Source organism: Acipenser ruthenus, chromosome 6, assembly GCF_902713425.1.
Source record: "Acipenser ruthenus chromosome 6, fAciRut3.2 maternal haplotype, whole genome shotgun sequence".
Classification (NCBI taxonomy): Eukaryota; Metazoa; Chordata; class Actinopteri; order Acipenseriformes; family Acipenseridae; genus Acipenser; species Acipenser ruthenus.
Window position 1 is genome coordinate 9,161,547 of NC_081194.1, and position 18,789 is coordinate 9,180,335.

General features: G+C 38.6%; 2 protein-coding genes and 1 long non-coding RNA gene across 11 annotated transcripts in view; 2 read left to right on the forward strand and 1 right to left on the reverse strand.

The window, feature by feature from the left end:
• Positions 1 to 3,590, forward strand: part of LOC117411112 (spectrin beta chain, non-erythrocytic 1-like) — a 73,162-nt gene extending 69,572 nt beyond the window's left edge. For 7 of the 8 annotated variants that reach the window (XM_059024930.1, XM_059024933.1, XM_059024931.1 and 4 more), the window contains one exon: positions 181 to 3,590. In XM_059024930.1, coding sequence (XP_058880913.1) covers positions 181 to 449 — 269 coding nt within the window. In that variant the 3' untranslated portion in view covers positions 450 to 3,590. The remainder of the gene's footprint in view (positions 1 to 180) is intronic. The other variant, XM_059024934.1, reaches the window with a different exon arrangement.
• A 962-nt stretch (positions 3,591 to 4,552) lies between these two features.
• LOC117411301 (uncharacterized) lies at positions 4,553 to 17,148 on the reverse strand. Its single transcript, XR_004545780.3, has 3 exons — positions 16,944 to 17,148; positions 16,237 to 16,355; positions 4,553 to 4,840 (listed from the first exon to the last, which is right to left on the reverse strand). It is a non-coding gene; the product is annotated as an uncharacterized LOC117411301 (long non-coding RNA).
• Positions 14,236 to 18,789, forward strand: part of LOC117411299 (equilibrative nucleoside transporter 1-like) — a 53,986-nt gene continuing 49,432 nt past the window's right edge. The window contains exons 1-3 of one of the 2 annotated variants that reach the window (XM_059024938.1): positions 14,236 to 14,344; positions 15,134 to 15,172; positions 15,522 to 15,678. The gene's annotated coding sequence lies outside the window, so the exon portion shown is untranslated. Of the gene's footprint in view, positions 14,345 to 15,133; positions 15,173 to 15,462; positions 15,679 to 18,789 lie in introns of those variants that run through there. The other variant, XM_034018588.3, reaches the window with a different exon arrangement.

Genomic DNA, 18,789 nt, shown 5'->3' on the forward strand with positions numbered 1-18,789 from the left:
GTCATGATTATGTTCCCTTTGTTTCCAAGCAGCATTTTTTCCATAGCACTGACTGATCCCACAGATGGTGATGTCTTCAGTGGTGTGATTATCATTGGAAATGTAGTGGTGTTGATTCAAATGCTTTGGAAATGTTCCATGTATATAGAAATATATCTAAATGTGTTTTGTTTTTTTTAGCTGCATACCAGAAAATAACTCCCATCTCCAAGCCCTTGGGTGGGTCTGAATTTGGACCCAGTTACTCCGTCACCCTGCTCATTGGAGAGCAGTTAGGAGAAGCTGAGCCTGTCTCAAACAGTCCGGAGTCTACACTACACAGAGAACCACAGCTCATTGGCTGGCACCCTGAAATTCTCCTGGACAAACCAGGAGAAAGGAACTATGGGAGTCTCCCCAGACCGAGAAACAAATCCGTCTTCCAAAAGTTCTTTGGAAAGAAGGAATAAATTGAAGAGATTCATCACTGCTGCCAGGATGTGCGAAAAAAATGTAAAGTCACTGACGTTTTTTTTTTTTTTCCTTATGTTTTTTAACCAGTAGGTGGTGAACATAGCGCATTCTTTTTTAAAATCTATTTAAAAGTTTACATAACAAGAAATGAACACATCTTGAAATAATTAATTAGCTGTTCACTATTAATCATTTACACAAATCATTTTTACATTTACATTAAATAACAATAATGACACCACTGTTAAAAATTATTCCTACAGCATACATGAACGTATTTCAGGTCTAAGGCACCACTTTATCACTATCGCTTTTGCAGCTTGCTCTGAATGCTGTGCAGACTATCTAGTGGGCCCAAAATCACACAAATAAAATGGGTTGTTGTGCATCTTCACTTTCAATGTATAGTGTAATATATGCATGAAAATAAGATGTTGTCTTTTTCAAAAGCATGAAATCCTGTAGCAGTATATACACATGCAAAGTATGAGTTAAGTAAATTGCTATCCAGGAATCACTACAGACCCTCTTATTTCTTGGCAGCTCAGCTCAGCAAATGCATTTTCAATGTATCGTTCACTTAGTATGTGCTCAGTTGCGATGGTTTCTTAAGTATTAATGAAACCCAACAATCACAATTAATTAGAGTAATAAAGCTAAAACCCAACATGTTTTAAGAAAAATAGCCAATATTTGAACCAATATCTCACCCAACAATTCATAATCATTGTGTGTATGTGTGTGTGAGTGCTGTTAGTTTTCTGTTGTGAGTTGACGTTTTGCCATTACACACGAGTACAAATACACACGATAAATCAATTTGAATTAGAATATACATTCCTGTATTCCGGAACAAAAACCATCTATTTTAAAACAAAATACCTACTCATTTGAAATCTTCAGCTAACAGATTTTGTGAATACTGGTTTTCACACTAACACAACTCTGTACCCTTTCGTTTGTTTATGTTGTGTTTTGGTTGCTTGGTATCAAAGTGTTTTTAAAGACCACTCTGTTCCAGTGTTGTTAGTTTTTACTGTGTGCTGTTGGCTCTAGTTGCACTTCCTTCCTCCCGAGGTCTCCTGTATGCTTGTTATTTAAAAAGAAACTTGAAACATGCTGTGTTATGAAACCCTGTACACTGTGGTAGAAATATATCGGTATATCTCAGTAGTAGTAATGGATTTGAGAGCGAAAGGTTATGGGAAATTGTGCTTATCACGCAACAATACAAATAAAGTTGTGCAGAATGTCAATATCATTATTATGTCATGTTTATTGTTTAGTTTACTGCATGATTTTAGTAATATGATTCCCCTTCCCCCTAACATTGTTTAATATGGAGCATGCTGTAGTTCAAAGAGACCCAGACCTTTTCACTGAATTATATTGGCTAACCAATATTCTAAACTAATCCCACCATTCCAAACAGACCCCCCTACTGTCTACTTGTATGTGTATATCCCTTGGTTGATGGTCCTCAGATTTGTCGTAGGTCGTACCTCAGTTAAGAGGGGCTCCTGCTGGACCGGAGGATGAGATCCCGGGTCTAACCATTCTATACTACCTGAGTCCAGCACATCTTTCAATTAAAGAGCAATGCCTCTAGCAATCCATTTATACCACATCAACTTCAAACTTAAATATCACACTGAATAAACAACTTACAGTACACATTTCAACTAACATATTTCAGTAATAATACAAAGCAATTGTGCACTGTTAAGTTTTGTATATGACTTTATTTTGTGGCACATTTCAACTATAGAATATAGAACACATTATACTATGTATTTAATCTTTTGCATTCAATTTAAGTATAGATACAGCATGTTATTATGCACACCAATCTCATCTGCATAGCTGCTCACTAATACTAAAATATATTATTATTGCATGGTTACAATATGACCTGTGGCATTTCCTTTTAAACAATCTACAGGTCTAATTACATATTATTTGGAGAACCCAATAGGCTAGTGGAGATTTGAATGTATGGTATATATTATTAACATGCCTTGTGTATAGCCAAATGGACTACTTTATGTTGTTGTTGTTGTTTTTTTTTTACTGTATGCAAGTTGATAAAATAATAAGAATCTACTGTACCACTCAATACTTTTATTTAAGAAATACTACAGCCTTGGGTTTTGATTTATTCCATTTGGAAGGTGTTCCCACACGAGTAATAGATGAGCTTTTATATGCATAGTTTGGCTGTGTGGTCCAGTGGTTAAAGAAAAGGGCTAGTAACCAGGAGTTCCCTGGTTCAAATTCCACCTCAGCCACTGACTCGTTGTTGATCCTGAGCAAGTCACTTAACCTCCTTGTGCTCCGTCTTTCGGGTGAGACGTAACTGTAAGTGACTCTGCAGCTGATGCATAGTTCACACACCCTAGTCTCTGTAAGTCGCCTTGGATAAAGGCGTCTGCTAAATAAACAAATAATAATGTAAACAGCTTTAACTAGTACACCAGACACTCTGACAATCAAAAATAATAACAGAAATCAAATTTTTCAGGATTCCTTCTTTTTTGGAGTTGGTTTACTCCTTAGAGCAGCGGTATCAATGTTTAGCTTGTGTTGAATGTAAGGAATGTGCTGCAGGAAATATGAATTTGATTGTTTTTGTCCTTTCAGAGCTCCCATTCAAAGAAACATTTACTGTCAAAACAGAACTTCCAGTAACTGAGCAAAAGAAACCAAAAACTGGAACTGAAGTACAAAAAAAACAATAGGTTATGAGTATATTTCCTAAGAATATACCCATTAAGGGGAAATACAATAAAGCCATGATATTAAAGGATTTTTAACCTCTCTGTTTGAAGCGTTTAGAACCTTGCCTGGATCACTGAGTTCCATCAGTGGAATAAAGTCTGAAATACCATTATCCAAACTATATCTGCAGCGATATCCAGCTTGTCATTTATGTGGAAACTATTACAGATGTGCTTCATAAATATGTCAGCAGTTTGAAACTGCTTTTGTGTTACAATTTGTATTAACTACAATACCATAAGATAATAATCATTTTGTATTTAATTCTGTTTCTTTTGCATCTATGTTTATGGAAATGTGGTTTTAAAAGAGTGCTGTGCAGATCCTTTTAATAAATCAGTTTTTCTTTTTTTTATTAATTTTGTGTGGTAAAAATTGGCAAGATCCAGTCTTTTTCTTTACTTTGTGGAATGTGTCACTGTAAAGAACTGTGCAAGGTAAACTCACTTTCAGGGTGTTTCCCTGAGATGAATGATTCCATCAAGTCCTGGTTAACCCCTTAAGGTACACAAGGAATTGAGCAGTTGTTCAAACGGTTTCTTATTACGAGGAAACTAACAATTTGGATGACCAGATCCAACCTGTCAGTAAATTCTAAGCCCTGTTCTGTGTACCTCATTGCAAAAATAAGAACGTTGGCATCATTTTATTTGTGGGACACGCATGTCCCCTGTACCTTAAAGGGTCAAATAAAAAAAAGACTACTTTAATGACAACTCAGTAGTGATAAGCAAAATACAATATTCCGCTCAACCCTGAAAATATCCAGCAGTTGGGGAGTTATATAAACACTTTATAGTTATAGCAATGCAAGACGCATACATGCTGCTTGCAACCTCGTTGCTTCCAGAAGCACCACAACTATGGAAGGCCATCCAGGTTAAAAAACATGTTATTTAGTACGCATTTCAAATATTTAGTACAGTTCTAATTTGACTTGAGTACGTGTTGTAATTCTAATTATTACATGTACTAACTTGGCCAATCAGATCACTGAGAATGAAATGAGAACCAATGAATTTAAATAAAATAGTATCTGCCATTCCCGTCCAATTTGTGGTGGTATATGGACTTGCCATTTGGTAAAGTCTGGCGAAAGATGGATAGACCTGGAACCTCCGAGACGAGAACCAACCAGCGGTTCAGAGCCTTAGAAATCACTTGAATTCAGTGGTAACCCCATTGTAAGTAATATGTAATTTTAAACAAGTGTTGAAAGGTCTGACACTGAATCTAATTTTAGCTATAGTAACTCAATATTTTAGTGTAAAACTGAAATAAAAAAAACATTGTGTACATTGTTAATACAAACTGAACCGTGTCATGGTCAACATTATTATTATTTACTTCTTACAAAATATCACAGTACAAAGTATCATATTGTAAAGTATCACATTTCAGAATATCACATTACAGATAATAGCAGTTGTAAAGTACAATAAAATGAGTAGCAAAAGATCAAATTCAAATAAGAGTAAAAAAAAGTAGAGAGTAGAGAGTGAGTAAGTAAAGGACAAACACTTCAATGTTCGGGTCGGGTTGCAGGTCTTATTAAAGCGGGTCGGGTCACGGGTAAGAAGACGGTGTTGTAGCGGGTTCGGGTCGGGTCCTGTAGAAATGGTAAAAATCGGATAGTAATTGTTACAGCTGTGTATAATGGTATTTAAAACAGGATTCATTTATCCGACTTTTTACATATCCACCCTTATTCTGGTCACACCGCAGTCAGATATGCAACGGACTACTGTAGTATTTGATTAATTGCAAAAAGAACCACTCTGACTGCACACATCAACAAATAGGAAGTACTTGCTCTTTAAAACTGAAAGCAGGGTTTCCCAGAAGAACCTCACTGCCAGGCCGGCCACACTGTATTGATTACAGAGTTATGGAGTGCAAACGGCCAATGGTGTACAAAGGTATGGTGATGTGGCACACAGCTAACTGAGGACTAAGAGGCCTTTTCCATGATAATTGAAGCATATGCTTATGCCCCATTTTCACAAGCAGAAAGTGAGTCATTTAAACTAAAGGTAGGCTTTCATGAGCCACTGTGGATTTAGTTTCTAGAATGATTACTGGTTATGCTTATAGACAGAAAGATTATTTTTTCATATAAGGCCTATCAATTACAATACCCATACTGTTGCCATAGCCACAGAAAATATTATATAATGACAAACTGTAAACTTAAAACCGTATTAAAAAGCAAATACATGTTCTTAATTTTCTACTGCCCCTTTACCTTTGCATGGTGTTTGCAATATTGCAATTACTGTATACAGTACTTGTTACATACAGTATGTCTATAATAGGCAACTGGACTCGATGAGCAGCTCCTGAACCCAGCTGAAAGTTCCTTAACTCAGACTTATCAAAACATAGAGAAAACCACGTATCTGTGTAATAGCAATAAGAAGCTCCCAGAATAATTGCAAAGGTAAGGAGACTGAAAAGGAAATAAGAAAATGTAGTTTGAGGCTACTTGCTCTGAATGTAGATTGCTTAATAAATATGATTTGTAGCTACATTTACACTCATTCATTTTTTCTGATCTGTTCCATTTGAGGCTGTGTCAACACAGTGTTTGCCTTGCTGGTGATCCCTGGTACATCCACTGTGTCCACATACCAATCCATTGCAAAGTGTGTTTTTGTTTTTTGACAACTGTGTAGGCTGGTAGAAGCTTACATGCAGCACAAGGTTTACTAGAAAGGGTCCAGCTATTTCAATCTTTGTTTTTTGACAAAATGATGCACTACTAGAATGATTTGGTCCAAAACACACTAAAAAGCTTGACTCACTTTATTGAATAAACATCAAGACTAAAGCCAACATTTGTTTTTTCCCCCATTTTTTTTTTAAATAAGTTTCAGATTAAACAATCTGTTTGAATCACCCTCTTATTCTAAGAAATGTTGTTGTTAAAAATATGAATAATCCTCAAAGGTTCCTGTATAGATAATTGAAATGCAACATTAATGACAATTAAAGTACTTATAAACTAGGAGCAAAGTATTTATTTGTTTATTATTCTGTTTATTACCTCAGATAACGCATTTTTTTTATTGCTTGGTGTGGGAGCCAAGTTCCCAAGAAATGATGTTCCTAAGAAATTACGTTTTGTCTGCTGACAGAGCCTACAGCCAGCAGAGGCAATGGTAATACAGTGACAAATCATAGCACTGATCTCTACCTTGACCATTACAGTATGCAGCTGTTCTGAAGTCACTTTCACATGCCTCCTCTTAAAACAGTATACCACGGTAGTGTGGTGAAGCATAGTAAAGAATGTAGTTAGCCTGGTAAAGCAGGAGAAGCAAAGCTAGCTGTGAAATTAACGTGTACATTTACCATGGAGAGCTGTAATAAGGACCAGCATGGTGATTCAGTGGTTAGACCAATAGAATGTGAACAGTTGTTTTTTTATATATATATATATATATATATATAGAGAGAGCATGGTAGGGGTCTCTGGTAACCATCTGATTTTGTTTTTATTACAAACAAATGTTTCGTTTGGATTGAGAGAGTGTTTGGGGGTTTTATGTCCTGCCAAAGTCTGTTCAGTGCCAACTTCCAACCACGCAGCTGGACACGACCAAGATATATATAAAAATATCCTGGGCCAGTACAGCAATTCAACACATGAAAATCTGGGTCATGTTCAAATAAACCAATAATCACTGACTCATTATAATCCTCAATGTTCCATTTAATGTAGCACAAAAAAGGGCTGCTTTAGGCAGCTCCTAACACCAACAAACACGGTATTAGTGCAGGCACCCCTTCACTTGATCTAAAATGGAAAACATTGCCTCATCACAGAGGCAATGCTGGCTGAGCGCATGGCTGCAGCAGGAACCCATTCATTTGATGGCAGATCTGCTGGCTTTAAGAATGACTGGAATTGTACATCAGCCACTGACGTGCACTAGAGGCAGGGGTATAATTTTACCCTTTCTTTTAAAATAGCTAGTAATAATGTCACTCCTGCTTCTTGTGGCCACAGAGAGAGACTGTTACTATTTTATTAATACTAGTAACATGAATGTTGACTAAACTGAATGGATATGTACGATCCCCAGAGATTAATAATATGACATATTGTGAGCTGAGCAGCAGAATACAGAGGTGTACAGATGAGCGATGTCTGCAATTTCAATCCATTTTACTAATAGGGCATAGAGTGGTCATAATTCCAAACAAGAAGGCAAGATTTTCTTCAGCATTATTGCTCAGAGATTGTCAACTTGCCTATTAAAGAACTGCTTCATTGACACTTCAATACAAAAAGCGGGCGTTCCAGGTTTCCCAGGATGCTTAGAACACATCAATGTGATCTGGCAACAAATTCAATCGGCTAAAAAGGAGAGGAAGGAGCTCCATGTGACATTCCTGGATTTGGCTAATGCATATGGTTCAGTGCCACATGAACTACTTTGAGCAGCATTTTATTTTTTCAGTGTACCGATGACAATAACAAATTTAGTGAAAGCCTACTTTGCAGATTTTTGCAATTTAGTTTTTCAACTTCAGAATTCAGCACTATGTGACAATGCCTAGAAGTTGGAATAATGGCAGGATGCACCATTTCTCCATTGGCTTTTACCATGGCAATGGAAGTAATCATTAGGGCATCAAAATGGGTAGTGGGAGAGCGCCCTTGGCTTCTGGAATGTGACTACCACCAAATACATGGATGACATGACAACCATGACTACAACAGTAGCCTGCACTAATCGATTATTGGATAAATTAACCAATAACATTGAATGGGCATGAATGCAATTCAAACCCACTAAATCAAGGAGCATCTCTATCATTAAAGGTAAAGTAGTAGATAAAATGTTCTACATTAATGGCGAGGCAATACTAACAGTGTCTGAGAAGCCAGTGAAAAGTCTTGGGAGATGGTACAACGGGGATCTAAAGGACACAGTTCATGTGGGAGAAGTGAGACAACAAGCAGTGGAAGGGTTGAAGAGCACAGACAGCAGCGCTTTACCAGGGAAACTAAAACTCCGGTGCTTTCAGTTTGGTCTACTGCCGAGGCTGCTATGGCTACTGACTGTGTACAAGGTTTCTTTGACAACAGTAGAGAAGCTGGAAGCTTTAATCAGTTCATAGATCAGGAAATGGTTGGGAGTTCCACGCTGCCTCAGCAGAGTGGGACTTTATGGTAAAGGAATACTGCAGCTACAAGTCTCCGCTCTAACTGAGGAGTTTAAGTGTGCCAAGGTCAGACTGGAAATGACATTAGTAGAGTCACGCAACAAATGCGCAAGGGAGGCAGCACCTGTGTTGAAAACTGGAAGAAAGTGGATAGCAAAGAAAGCCGTGGAAGAAGCAAAGGCTGGCCTTCAAAGCGGTGATATCATGGGGCAAGTTCACTATGAAAGAGGGGGTCTTAGTCTCATTTCAGCCCGTCCTACATGGCACAAGGCAGCCCCAGCTCAACGGAGGAAGCTGGTGTCAATGAGGTGCAAAAGCAGGAGGAGAGGATGAGGTGCGTAAAGGCCGTTTTCCAGGCCAAGCAGGAAGAATGGATGAGATGGGAGAGTGAAACAACGCAAGATCAGCTGGCAAGACCTATGGACAATGGACCAGAGCAGGATCAGTTTCCTCATCAGGTCAACATATGATGTTATCCCATCACCACAGAACTGAAACCTCTGGGTAGGAGAGGATCCCTCATGTCCTTTGTGTTCATCACCTGCAACATTAAGACACATTTTGACAGGATGGAAGGTGGCTCTTAGCCAAGGATGGTTTACTTGGCGCCATGACCAGGTGCTACGATATTTGGCCTTAGCATTGGAAGACAAGTGTAACATGAACAATAAGTTGCCACCAGTTCCATCAAAACATTACACACAAAAGACAACATTCCTCCACTCAGGAGAGTAACTGGCAAGAAAAGGTGTTAAAACCAAGCCTTGCCCAGGACAACTGGAAGCTGCTAGAGACTGGAAAATGCTGGCATATGTTGGTCAACGGCTTATTTTTCCACCTGAGATTGCCACCACTAACCTTCGACCAGATATTGTCTTGTGGTCTGGATCAGCATGCCTTGTTCACCTGGTAGAGTTAACAGTGCCATGGGAGGATGCTGTAGATGAGGCGTATGAGAGGAAGAAACTGCGGTATGCTCAACTAGCCACTGAAGCGGAACAGCGAGGATGGAGAGTCTGGGTTTACCCAGTGGAAGTGGGTTGTCGAGGATTTGTGGCACACTCTACAACCCGGTTTCTCAGAGACATCGGATTCAGTGGCCAAGAGTTGCGTTGCACAGTGAAGAACTTATCTGAAGCAGCAGAGAGGAGCAGCAACTGGCTGTGGTTGAGACGGAAAGATTCTGGCTGGGGATCTCAAGCACAATAGAAAGAAAGAAACGCTGATGTACGGGTAAGTAAGCTGGGTTGAGTTGAGTGGGGGACGGAGGGGGGTGATGCTGGGATGCCAGAATCACCGTCAAGCCCTCTTGAGGTGTCGTGGGCTAGTCGACGAAACACTGAGGATGGGAGGTGCCCACTTGAAGACCCCAGAGATGTACCCTACTCAGCTCAATCCAGACGGTTGTCATGCTGATGCGCTGGGGAGACCACACTGTGGTTGATCCCCGGAGCCAGCATCGCAGCCGTTGTGTGTGCTGATGCACTAGGGAGGCAAAATAAGCTGATCCCTGGAGCCAGCATTACACTTCAGCCATCAACACCAGGCAGAAGGATACCTACATCATCATATGGAAGGAAACACAAATGGATGGAGACACAGATGGATCACATTAGTTTACTGTAAAGTCTAGTTGGTGCTTATCTTGGCGAGAGCCGAGTTCAAATCAGCATGAAGTTTTAACATCTACTCTCATGTAATGGAAAGCATGTGTGTTTCAAGTTTATATTTGTATTCCTGCACATATGTGAGACACATCTGTGTGTACAAAACTGCTTATCAATGCAATAACAACGTTTGAAACCCTTCCTGTTGTGATTCAACATACTGGCAGTGCATGACCAGCTAACCCATGACCCGAGTGCTTTACTAAAACTGTTAAGCAGGCTCTGAAATTCCTATCTCTGCCCAATGTCTCCTTTTTCCATTGTATCATACTGTTTTGCAATTCCAAACTTGCTAACTTCAGAGTTCAGGCTTCGAGCTTATCAGCTGAGTGCGCAGGTATAGAAACATATTGCTTTCTTATCTCAGCAATAAAACATTAGAAAAACATTTTCGAAGCAAATAACATGGCCATGCATCAACCAAATCATTTGTCTATCAGTGCAGATGAGAAATTCTGTTTTTTGAACTTGAAGAGCCAGGTTCCCTCCAAGGCTTTTAGAGCACAGTGACTATGAGGTTGCTGGTTTAAATTCCAGGAGCCACAACAGTCTACCTTTTAAAATTGCTTTGCCATGCTTCTCTGTACTTTACTTTCTGTCTTACAAAGATTGTCTGCTATATGTAACTGGCAGTGCTGTATGATGCATTGCCGTTACAGATTCCATCCACTGTCAGTAAGATGAGATAAAGGTTAAAAGCTGTCTAACTATCAGTGCATCCAGATTCCTTCCTGCAAGCATGTCTACTTTCTGATGTCAAAAACAAACCACTAATACTACTACAAAACCTCACCAAGTAACTTAGAGTTTAGCGCAGATCTTCAAAAACCTTTATAAAGTACGGTAAATCCCAAACCTGCCCTGAAAAATGTTTGCAGTTAGCAATTATTAAACCCAACATAGCAGGAATTGGCATCTTTCTGTATTTAAAAAAAAAAGGTTGCTACCAAAGAGTTCTAATATAAATAAATCAAACTGAATTAAAAATGTAAACAAAACAGCATAAAAAAACCAGAATGAACAAGGGACTATCAGAAAGTAATACTAATGAGTATTGAGGATTGCAAGTTAAAATCTAATGCTTCCTTGTGAACAAAGAGAAGCAGCACGCACACCTCCAACATTATCCATTAGGAAACAGAATTCAGCACTATTGTGAAGATAAACCCCAGCACTGTGTGGTTTAAATAGAGAATATATGAGAGGAAGCCATACTTGAGCATATTCCCCAGTGTGAATGGAGTATACAGTAGATCATGTGTGCTGATAATATGGTGGGGCTGGGGGACCACCAGTTCTATGAATTGAATTCAAAGTTATTGTCACATGCCGCACTTGGGAAGCAGAGATCCCAGTTATTGCATCATTAATACATCCCTCTATGCGTCCTCTGCACACTCATTATATACATTGTTCCATTTAAATGTACTGCCCTCCAGTGCTTATCTAGCTTTCTGACTGCTTATCCTTCTCAGTTGAACATTGTTTTAAAGCCAACCATTTATTCAAGTCCCCTTTGCTGAGTTTTAAGCACTGGGAGTTTCAATATAAATGTACTTGGTTATAGTACTGCAGTAAGGATACATGTTTACAGGGTCTCTCACTCTAACTGATAGACCAGGCTGCCTCATCTAGACCCTTATGCCAGAACATTCTTACATTAAATACGCTCATTCATAAGTAAGTTTAAAAAAAAAATACTCCTGGAACAAGACTTCAAATTCTATTGAGATTCCTGGGCAAATGTCCCTGTTCAAGTAAGAACAATTAGTATTCAGCAAAGAAACTTGTTGATTACACAGGGCAGCTGGCGGATAAAGTAAAAATGGGTCAAGGAGACGTGCAGCATGGCAGGTTGATGTGGAAAGCCAAGCCGTTTACCAGTAACACACAATACAATACAATACAATACAATACAATACAATACAATACAATACAGGTTCACACAGTACCTTACATCGACTGACAGCCTCTTGCCTTCACTCAGACTGCCCAGTACAAACATTTGGTTCCTGTTATATACCTGCCTGCGAATTACAGGCAGGTGACACCCATTAAATTAAATCAAATAATTACACTCGTGGCTGTGCAAACACTGCCACACACCCACATTTATCTGGCAGTGTCAGAAATTAACCCTATTCCTGGCAACCACCAACACAATTTTTTTCAGGATTTGCCCTGCCACACTAACCTTTTCTTTTTTTTTTTCTTTTTACTTGGAGTGCCCAATTATTTTACCCCTGATTTTTCCCCAATTTAGAACCCAATTTCCTCTCTACACCCAGGAACTCACAAACGGATGCCGAGTGACCGGCCTCTGGAGGACAAATGTCAGCCCTGGCAGTACTCTGCTGCAGCGTAATGTGAAGAAACAGTCCCTGGAGGTTTTACCTCCCTAACCCGCGGGAGCACCAGAGCCAATGCGACAATGTAACACTCTCTGGAATTCCCAGCAAACTGTACTCTATGCACAGGACCACATCTACACAAGATGTACATAATAGTGATAGGCTGATTACTCATGAGTAATTTATAACTGTACATTTATTCCGTAAAAAAATGTTCTAGTCCTCTCTGAAAAATTTCACTTGTTTTGAAATAGGGCACCCAGAGTTCACAAGGTATTTACTGTCCTAGATAAGTTCTAAGTTGTAAGGAGGATGTACTGTATGCTGATAAGGGGGGTCACAAGTTGACGTAATTCATATTTAGCATTACCAGGGATGTGAGGCTCATTGCATTTGAGTGTAATTGGTTTTACAGATGGTGTTGTTCGCACTTTTCATTGTCCTTTTACTTTTTCTTCGACTAAACCAAACAGCAGAAAGTGCTTGAGGCGACGGTGTATGTCTGCTTTATTTTGAAAAAATAATAGCCTTGCCAAAGCCATTTAACTAGTTTTGGCACAAGCATGCCTGCACTATGTCATTTAATGAAAGCTGAGATTATGGACTGTAGCTCTGTTATTTACTTAAGGAGTGTGCAAACCTGAACTCTGTACTGTACTCCCTATTGAATACGATGAATTCTGATGGAAATTTTAGGTTATACTGTATAATTCAGCTGGCTGTATTCCACAACAGCTCCCACACCTGTCTTATCTGTGAGCACCCAGTCAAAAGCAACATAACTCCCAGTTTAGCACATCTGCTCCAGGGGTTGTGCACATGTGCTTGTTATTTTATTATCCTGTAAAATGCTACAATAATTTTTACTTCAGTCCAGCTTGAGTGTCTACATGGCAATGCAACATGACAGAAACTTACAGAAACCGGGAGCGCAGTTTTCCAAATTCCTCGTTGCCTCAGAAACCGGGATACTTAATCTTGACGACACAATTCAGTAATATCCCTATTTAGCCCTGTTTGGATACATTGAATAGACCCCAGTTTGATCTAGTACCCTTCTCTGGAGGAGCAAGAAAAAAAGCAATCCTTCATGTTAAGGTCTCCGTCACGCTGTTTAAAGCTATAGTAATACTAAGCCTTCTCTGGAATAGTATCATTACTGCTTATCAGAAAAGCCGAGGCGTTTTGTGGGTAAAACACTAGTAAATGTTAAAACTGCAGTGTCCCATATTAAGTACTGGGATTTTCTCATTTGTTCACATAAGCCCCCACACCACCCCTTGAAACCTGCTTGCCGATATTGATAATAGACATGGTGTAATGTGATTTAATTTCTCAAGGTGACAATTCAAGATAAACAGAGCTTACCCTCTCTATCCTAAAAATCAATCTACTGAATTTGTTTCACCTGCCTTGAACAAAGACTTGACTGGTGATTTCCATTATCATTATTATTTGTTTATTTAGCGGACGCCTTTATCCAAGGCGACTTACAGAGACTAGGGTGTGTGAACTATGCATCAGCTGCAGAGTCACTTACAATTACGTTTCACCCGAAAGACGAAGCACAAGGAGGTTAAGTGACATGCTCAGGGTCACACAATGAGTCACTGGCTGAGGTGGGATTTGAACTGGGGACCTCCAGGTTACAAGCCAATTTCTTTAACCACTGGACCACACAGCCTCCTAATAAACCCAAAGGATTTTAACACATAGAAGAGAGGCTCTAGGGGTGGTGCTAAGGCTACACACCCCCACCACATCCACGGGGTGTAATTAACCTGGATAAACGTGAACAAAAGGCTGAGGGTTGGGGCAAACAACAAAGGTCAGTTGGGAGGATTTTTTTGAAGCAGCTGCTGATGATTCCAGGCTATTGGACATGTCTCTTCTTTGTAGATAAATACAAGGGAATTTCAGGTAAGTCTCTTTAATACCGTTGCAGTTGTCTAATGCCAAGAACATTATCCAATACAATGATACCTTTCAGATCCAAGTAAGATATTTTCATGCCAACCAATTTTACAATTAGGATCAAGCTAGCTATATGATTCGTAAGTGTGTTGGCTGAACCATCTCCTAGTTAGATAAACCCTTACGGTTTTCTGTTTTCAAATTATCCAAGTCATGAATGAGCATATTTCTATGTGTGCGACCATGCTTGCTTTTGCTGTGCCGTGCTTTCCTTTTACAGTGTAATACAGGTTCACGCTATGCTTATAGTATACTGCAGTGTTGTGGGGCAACACTACAACTACTGCGAGGCCCTTTTGCTGATAAACAGTTGCTAAGGTTTTAAAATCCACAAAAATGGCAAAGGATTCAAAGAACATGTCTGGAAGTCGATAGCTGGGAATTAAAGTGGTAAAAGAAAATGTAATTGTAAATGTCAGTACATACACTTTACTGGAATGCATAGAAATAGCATCAAAATACTTTATGTTTCTGGTTATTTTTTTAATTTGTTTTATAATATATATATATATATATATATATATATATATATATATATATATATATATATATATATATATATATATATATATATATAAAGATGGGAATGGAAGACCATAGGAATGACAGCTTATATCGTTGGAATTGACATGAATTTGTGGCCATTACTTTTAAAGCACCAACGTTTTTCCACTTCATTCACAACTAAATCTTTTTTTTTAAATAACTTTTTTTCCCCATTTCTTCTTTGTTCAGAGCCTGTCAGCTGCTTGTCTGCGTGGGGGCCCAGCAGAGGTTGTCCTATTGACTTTCTTTGATCATTCATGACCTTTCAACCTATTGGGAAATGATTCAAGGAAAAAGTCAGGAAGGAAAATGTTGTTTTTTAAAATGTCTGTAAATGATAAGTGAATATTAGGTAAAGCGGTTAGTATTTAAAATAATAACTGCAATTTCACGTGAACTCCCCTGTGGTCACAGCATGAATTCATCATAGATTCATGGCAATATAAGAACATTCATTTAAAAATAGCTATAAAGCATAATATATTTAGACAGTATTCACATGCATTCCATACTGGTGAAACTTAGACAAAATGTTTTCAATTGATTCATAATTTATCTTTTTTTTTCATATGCATAGTTATAAAGTGATTAGCCACTCCACCCATTTGAAACGCAAGATGACTGCTGATTGTGGATTTCAGAGATACGGCATCCAGTCTTTGAACGCTGCTCTCAAGGTCTGACTGCAAGCCTGCTGCTGACAGAGACGGCTGCACTGATTCATTCCTCCATCTGTGAGTAATATTTCTGCCTTGTATGTCATATTTATAGCTTATTTAAACAATTGCATGTGTGTACAGGTACCTGGTAATCTGCTTTTTGATATACTGCAGGGCTAGTCTGTGAAGGTTTTTTAGGGTCTTCCTTTAAAATGTGGACCCTTATGTACTGACTGGGTCTGTCTGTCTGCCATACCCTGCAGCTATGGCCCAAAGGTTTTGCATCACCCTACAGAATTAACTAATTTTACTTCATAAAGTCGAATGAAACCTGCTGAATAATGTTACATTAGCATATTGAATTACATACTGCTTTGTAGTTTTCCATATGCTTGGAACTGACAAAAATTGAGAAATGTGACATTCTGAAATCAAACATGAAACACTGTACTACTTTTATGGTTTCAGGTATACTTTTACAATATCATTTTATAGTTTCTTTGATTACATGATGTAAAATAAAATATCTAAATTATGTTCATATATATATATATATATATATATATATATATATATATATATATATATATATATATATATATATATATCAGACTCTTAGTCGAGCCTTCAAACCTTGAGTCCGAGTCTGTGTCGAGTGTCGAGTGTCGAGTGTCGAGTCCGAGTCATCAGGATCCAGGTCCAAGTCCGAATCACTATCATTCAAGTCCAAGTCCGAGTCTTGAGTCTGAGTCCTTGAAAAACATTTTAAAATTCATTAAACTAGTGGTAGTATTTGGGGAACAGTTTACCCAACGGACGTTGTCTGATATCCCTCAGGAAAAATGCACAAATAATTAAAAAAAAAAATTGATTTATTTTTTCTAGCTAGATGATTCTATTTGCATGCCTTTTTCAACTTGTCTGTCACTATCTTCTTTTCTCTTGGAATTGGAATACTGTTTGAATGTACCTGAAGTTTACAGATAAGCGTCAAGTTCAAGCTGTTTTTCACTTTGTTAGAAGCTGTGATCTGGACTATAGCGCTGGTGTAGTGTTAGAAAGTGGTACATTGTCAGAATATGGTACGCATACCAAAACGTGACTTGTGTAATGTCAGGAAGTAGTACGCTGTCAGATTTTGATACAGAAAAAAACAATTCACGAGAAGTCCACCGCAACTTAAAAAAAGACCCAATGTATTGCATATGATAAATATTTGCATACTATTTTCATAATGGTGGAAAAATATGATAAATTACATTAAAAACTACGTAAAAGACTGGAAAGTATGATACATGCAATTAAAAAAGATGTAAAAGACCGAAAACAGCATAACATACCAGATTTGAATGGGAGCTTCCCTGCTTTCTTAGCAGAAGTTCTTTAGGCATGCGCGAGAAAGCGCAGTGCGTTAAGTGCAACTACACAGGTAAGAAATGAAAGTTACTAGACTAGTAGGGGTCTGCTTGTAGTGTCTGACAAAGTACTCCATTAGGCAATGAAGGAGCTTTATTTCAGCACTGCTCACAGCAAGATCAACAAGAAGAAAAATGAACTTTGAGCATCAAGGCCTCAGCAATACAAGACTGGCTGAAAATGTGTGTGGAATTGATGACTGCACTTTTAATTTTGTCCATGTGTAATATGGGAAACAGCATGCTGCAGCTCCCATGCTCAGTGTTAGTAAAGTCCTGATCTGAGAGCATGTAACACAGAGACAGCTCTTATGATTACATGTTACTGTTTATTTTTCAGTAATAACAAGTTTAAATTGCAATGATATTATATTAAATACGCCACAGCAAGCACATTTCAATACATTAGATATTTTCATTAGCACAATCTGAAAGCTAAAAGTAATGTGTTTGTTTTTACTGCAATCAAGTAAGTTGTAGTGCATTTCATTTTTAATTCCTTAAATGTTTTTTATTTTTTCTCATCAGTACACTTCCAAAATACAGTCCCAATTATTTCTATGCGTTCTGCTTTCACCTTAAAATGGTCAGTTTGAGAAATAAACTTAGTTTTCCAAAACTCAGCTACAAGTCTTAAATTACCGTGCGTGCTTCTTTGGCTGAGATATTATCGACTCATTATCTAACTAGGGAGTGTATATATATATATATATATATATATATATATATATATATATATATATATATATATATATGTGTGTGTCCCATGTGTGGGTAACCGCATTGCGAGACAGAGAGACATCGGAGTTGGAGTTGAAACGCCGGCACAGGCGCGCAGGATTTATTAAACACAAAACAGAAAGTAAACAAATGGGTCATGTGACGCTACCAACGATGGTAACGCACAGAGGACACGTACAGAAGACAGGCAGGCGGCAAGTCTCAATCGAGCGCCCGTCTGTAAACAATCATTTGATCAAATACAACAACTCCAAAAAGCACACAAAACAAACCCGTTTCCACATATAAATTACACCAACACTAATCTCCCCAGTATGTTTAAAAGAAAACAGTAATGAAATGAAAAAGGAAAGAACGTACACTTACATGCTGAACACGTCCTTTCTCTTGGAAAAACTACCCAGCGTAGATTGCTCCTCAACCCCGTTGTCTGGTTGCAGTTTCTTGTGAAGATGACGGACAGGCAACGATGCATTCGTCATGAATGATTCGTACTACAGTAGGTCATCTTTGAATTTGTGTTATCTTTGAATTAGTCAGCCATGGTCTTTGTTTTCACTGAGAGAATAACACACTTGACACTGGAGAAAGTTCAGTGTCAGTCGGTACTGAGATCGTTGTATCCGGGTTAATCCCTTACGTCATCGTTCTAATAGGGCTAACTTGCTGTTGGGATCATTAAAAACGGGTGTTCATTATAAGAAGGGTTCGTTATGGTGAAGTTACCCTGAATATATATATATATATATATATATATATATATATATATATATATATATATATATATATATATAGTAGCAATCTTGGTTCCCGCAGGCAGGCGCATCACACAGGGCGAGGCAATCCACACACAGTCGGAGGTCGGACGCGAACCCGGGACCACTAAAGCATAGTGCCGATACCGCTGTACAAAAGAGCCGGCTTCCTTTGAAGGAGCTTATATCCGGCTTATGTCTTTGTGTGTGATTACGTGACCTACCAGCCCTGCTGCTGCCTTCCCCCGTGCACGCTACACTCTCCCCTGCCAGTC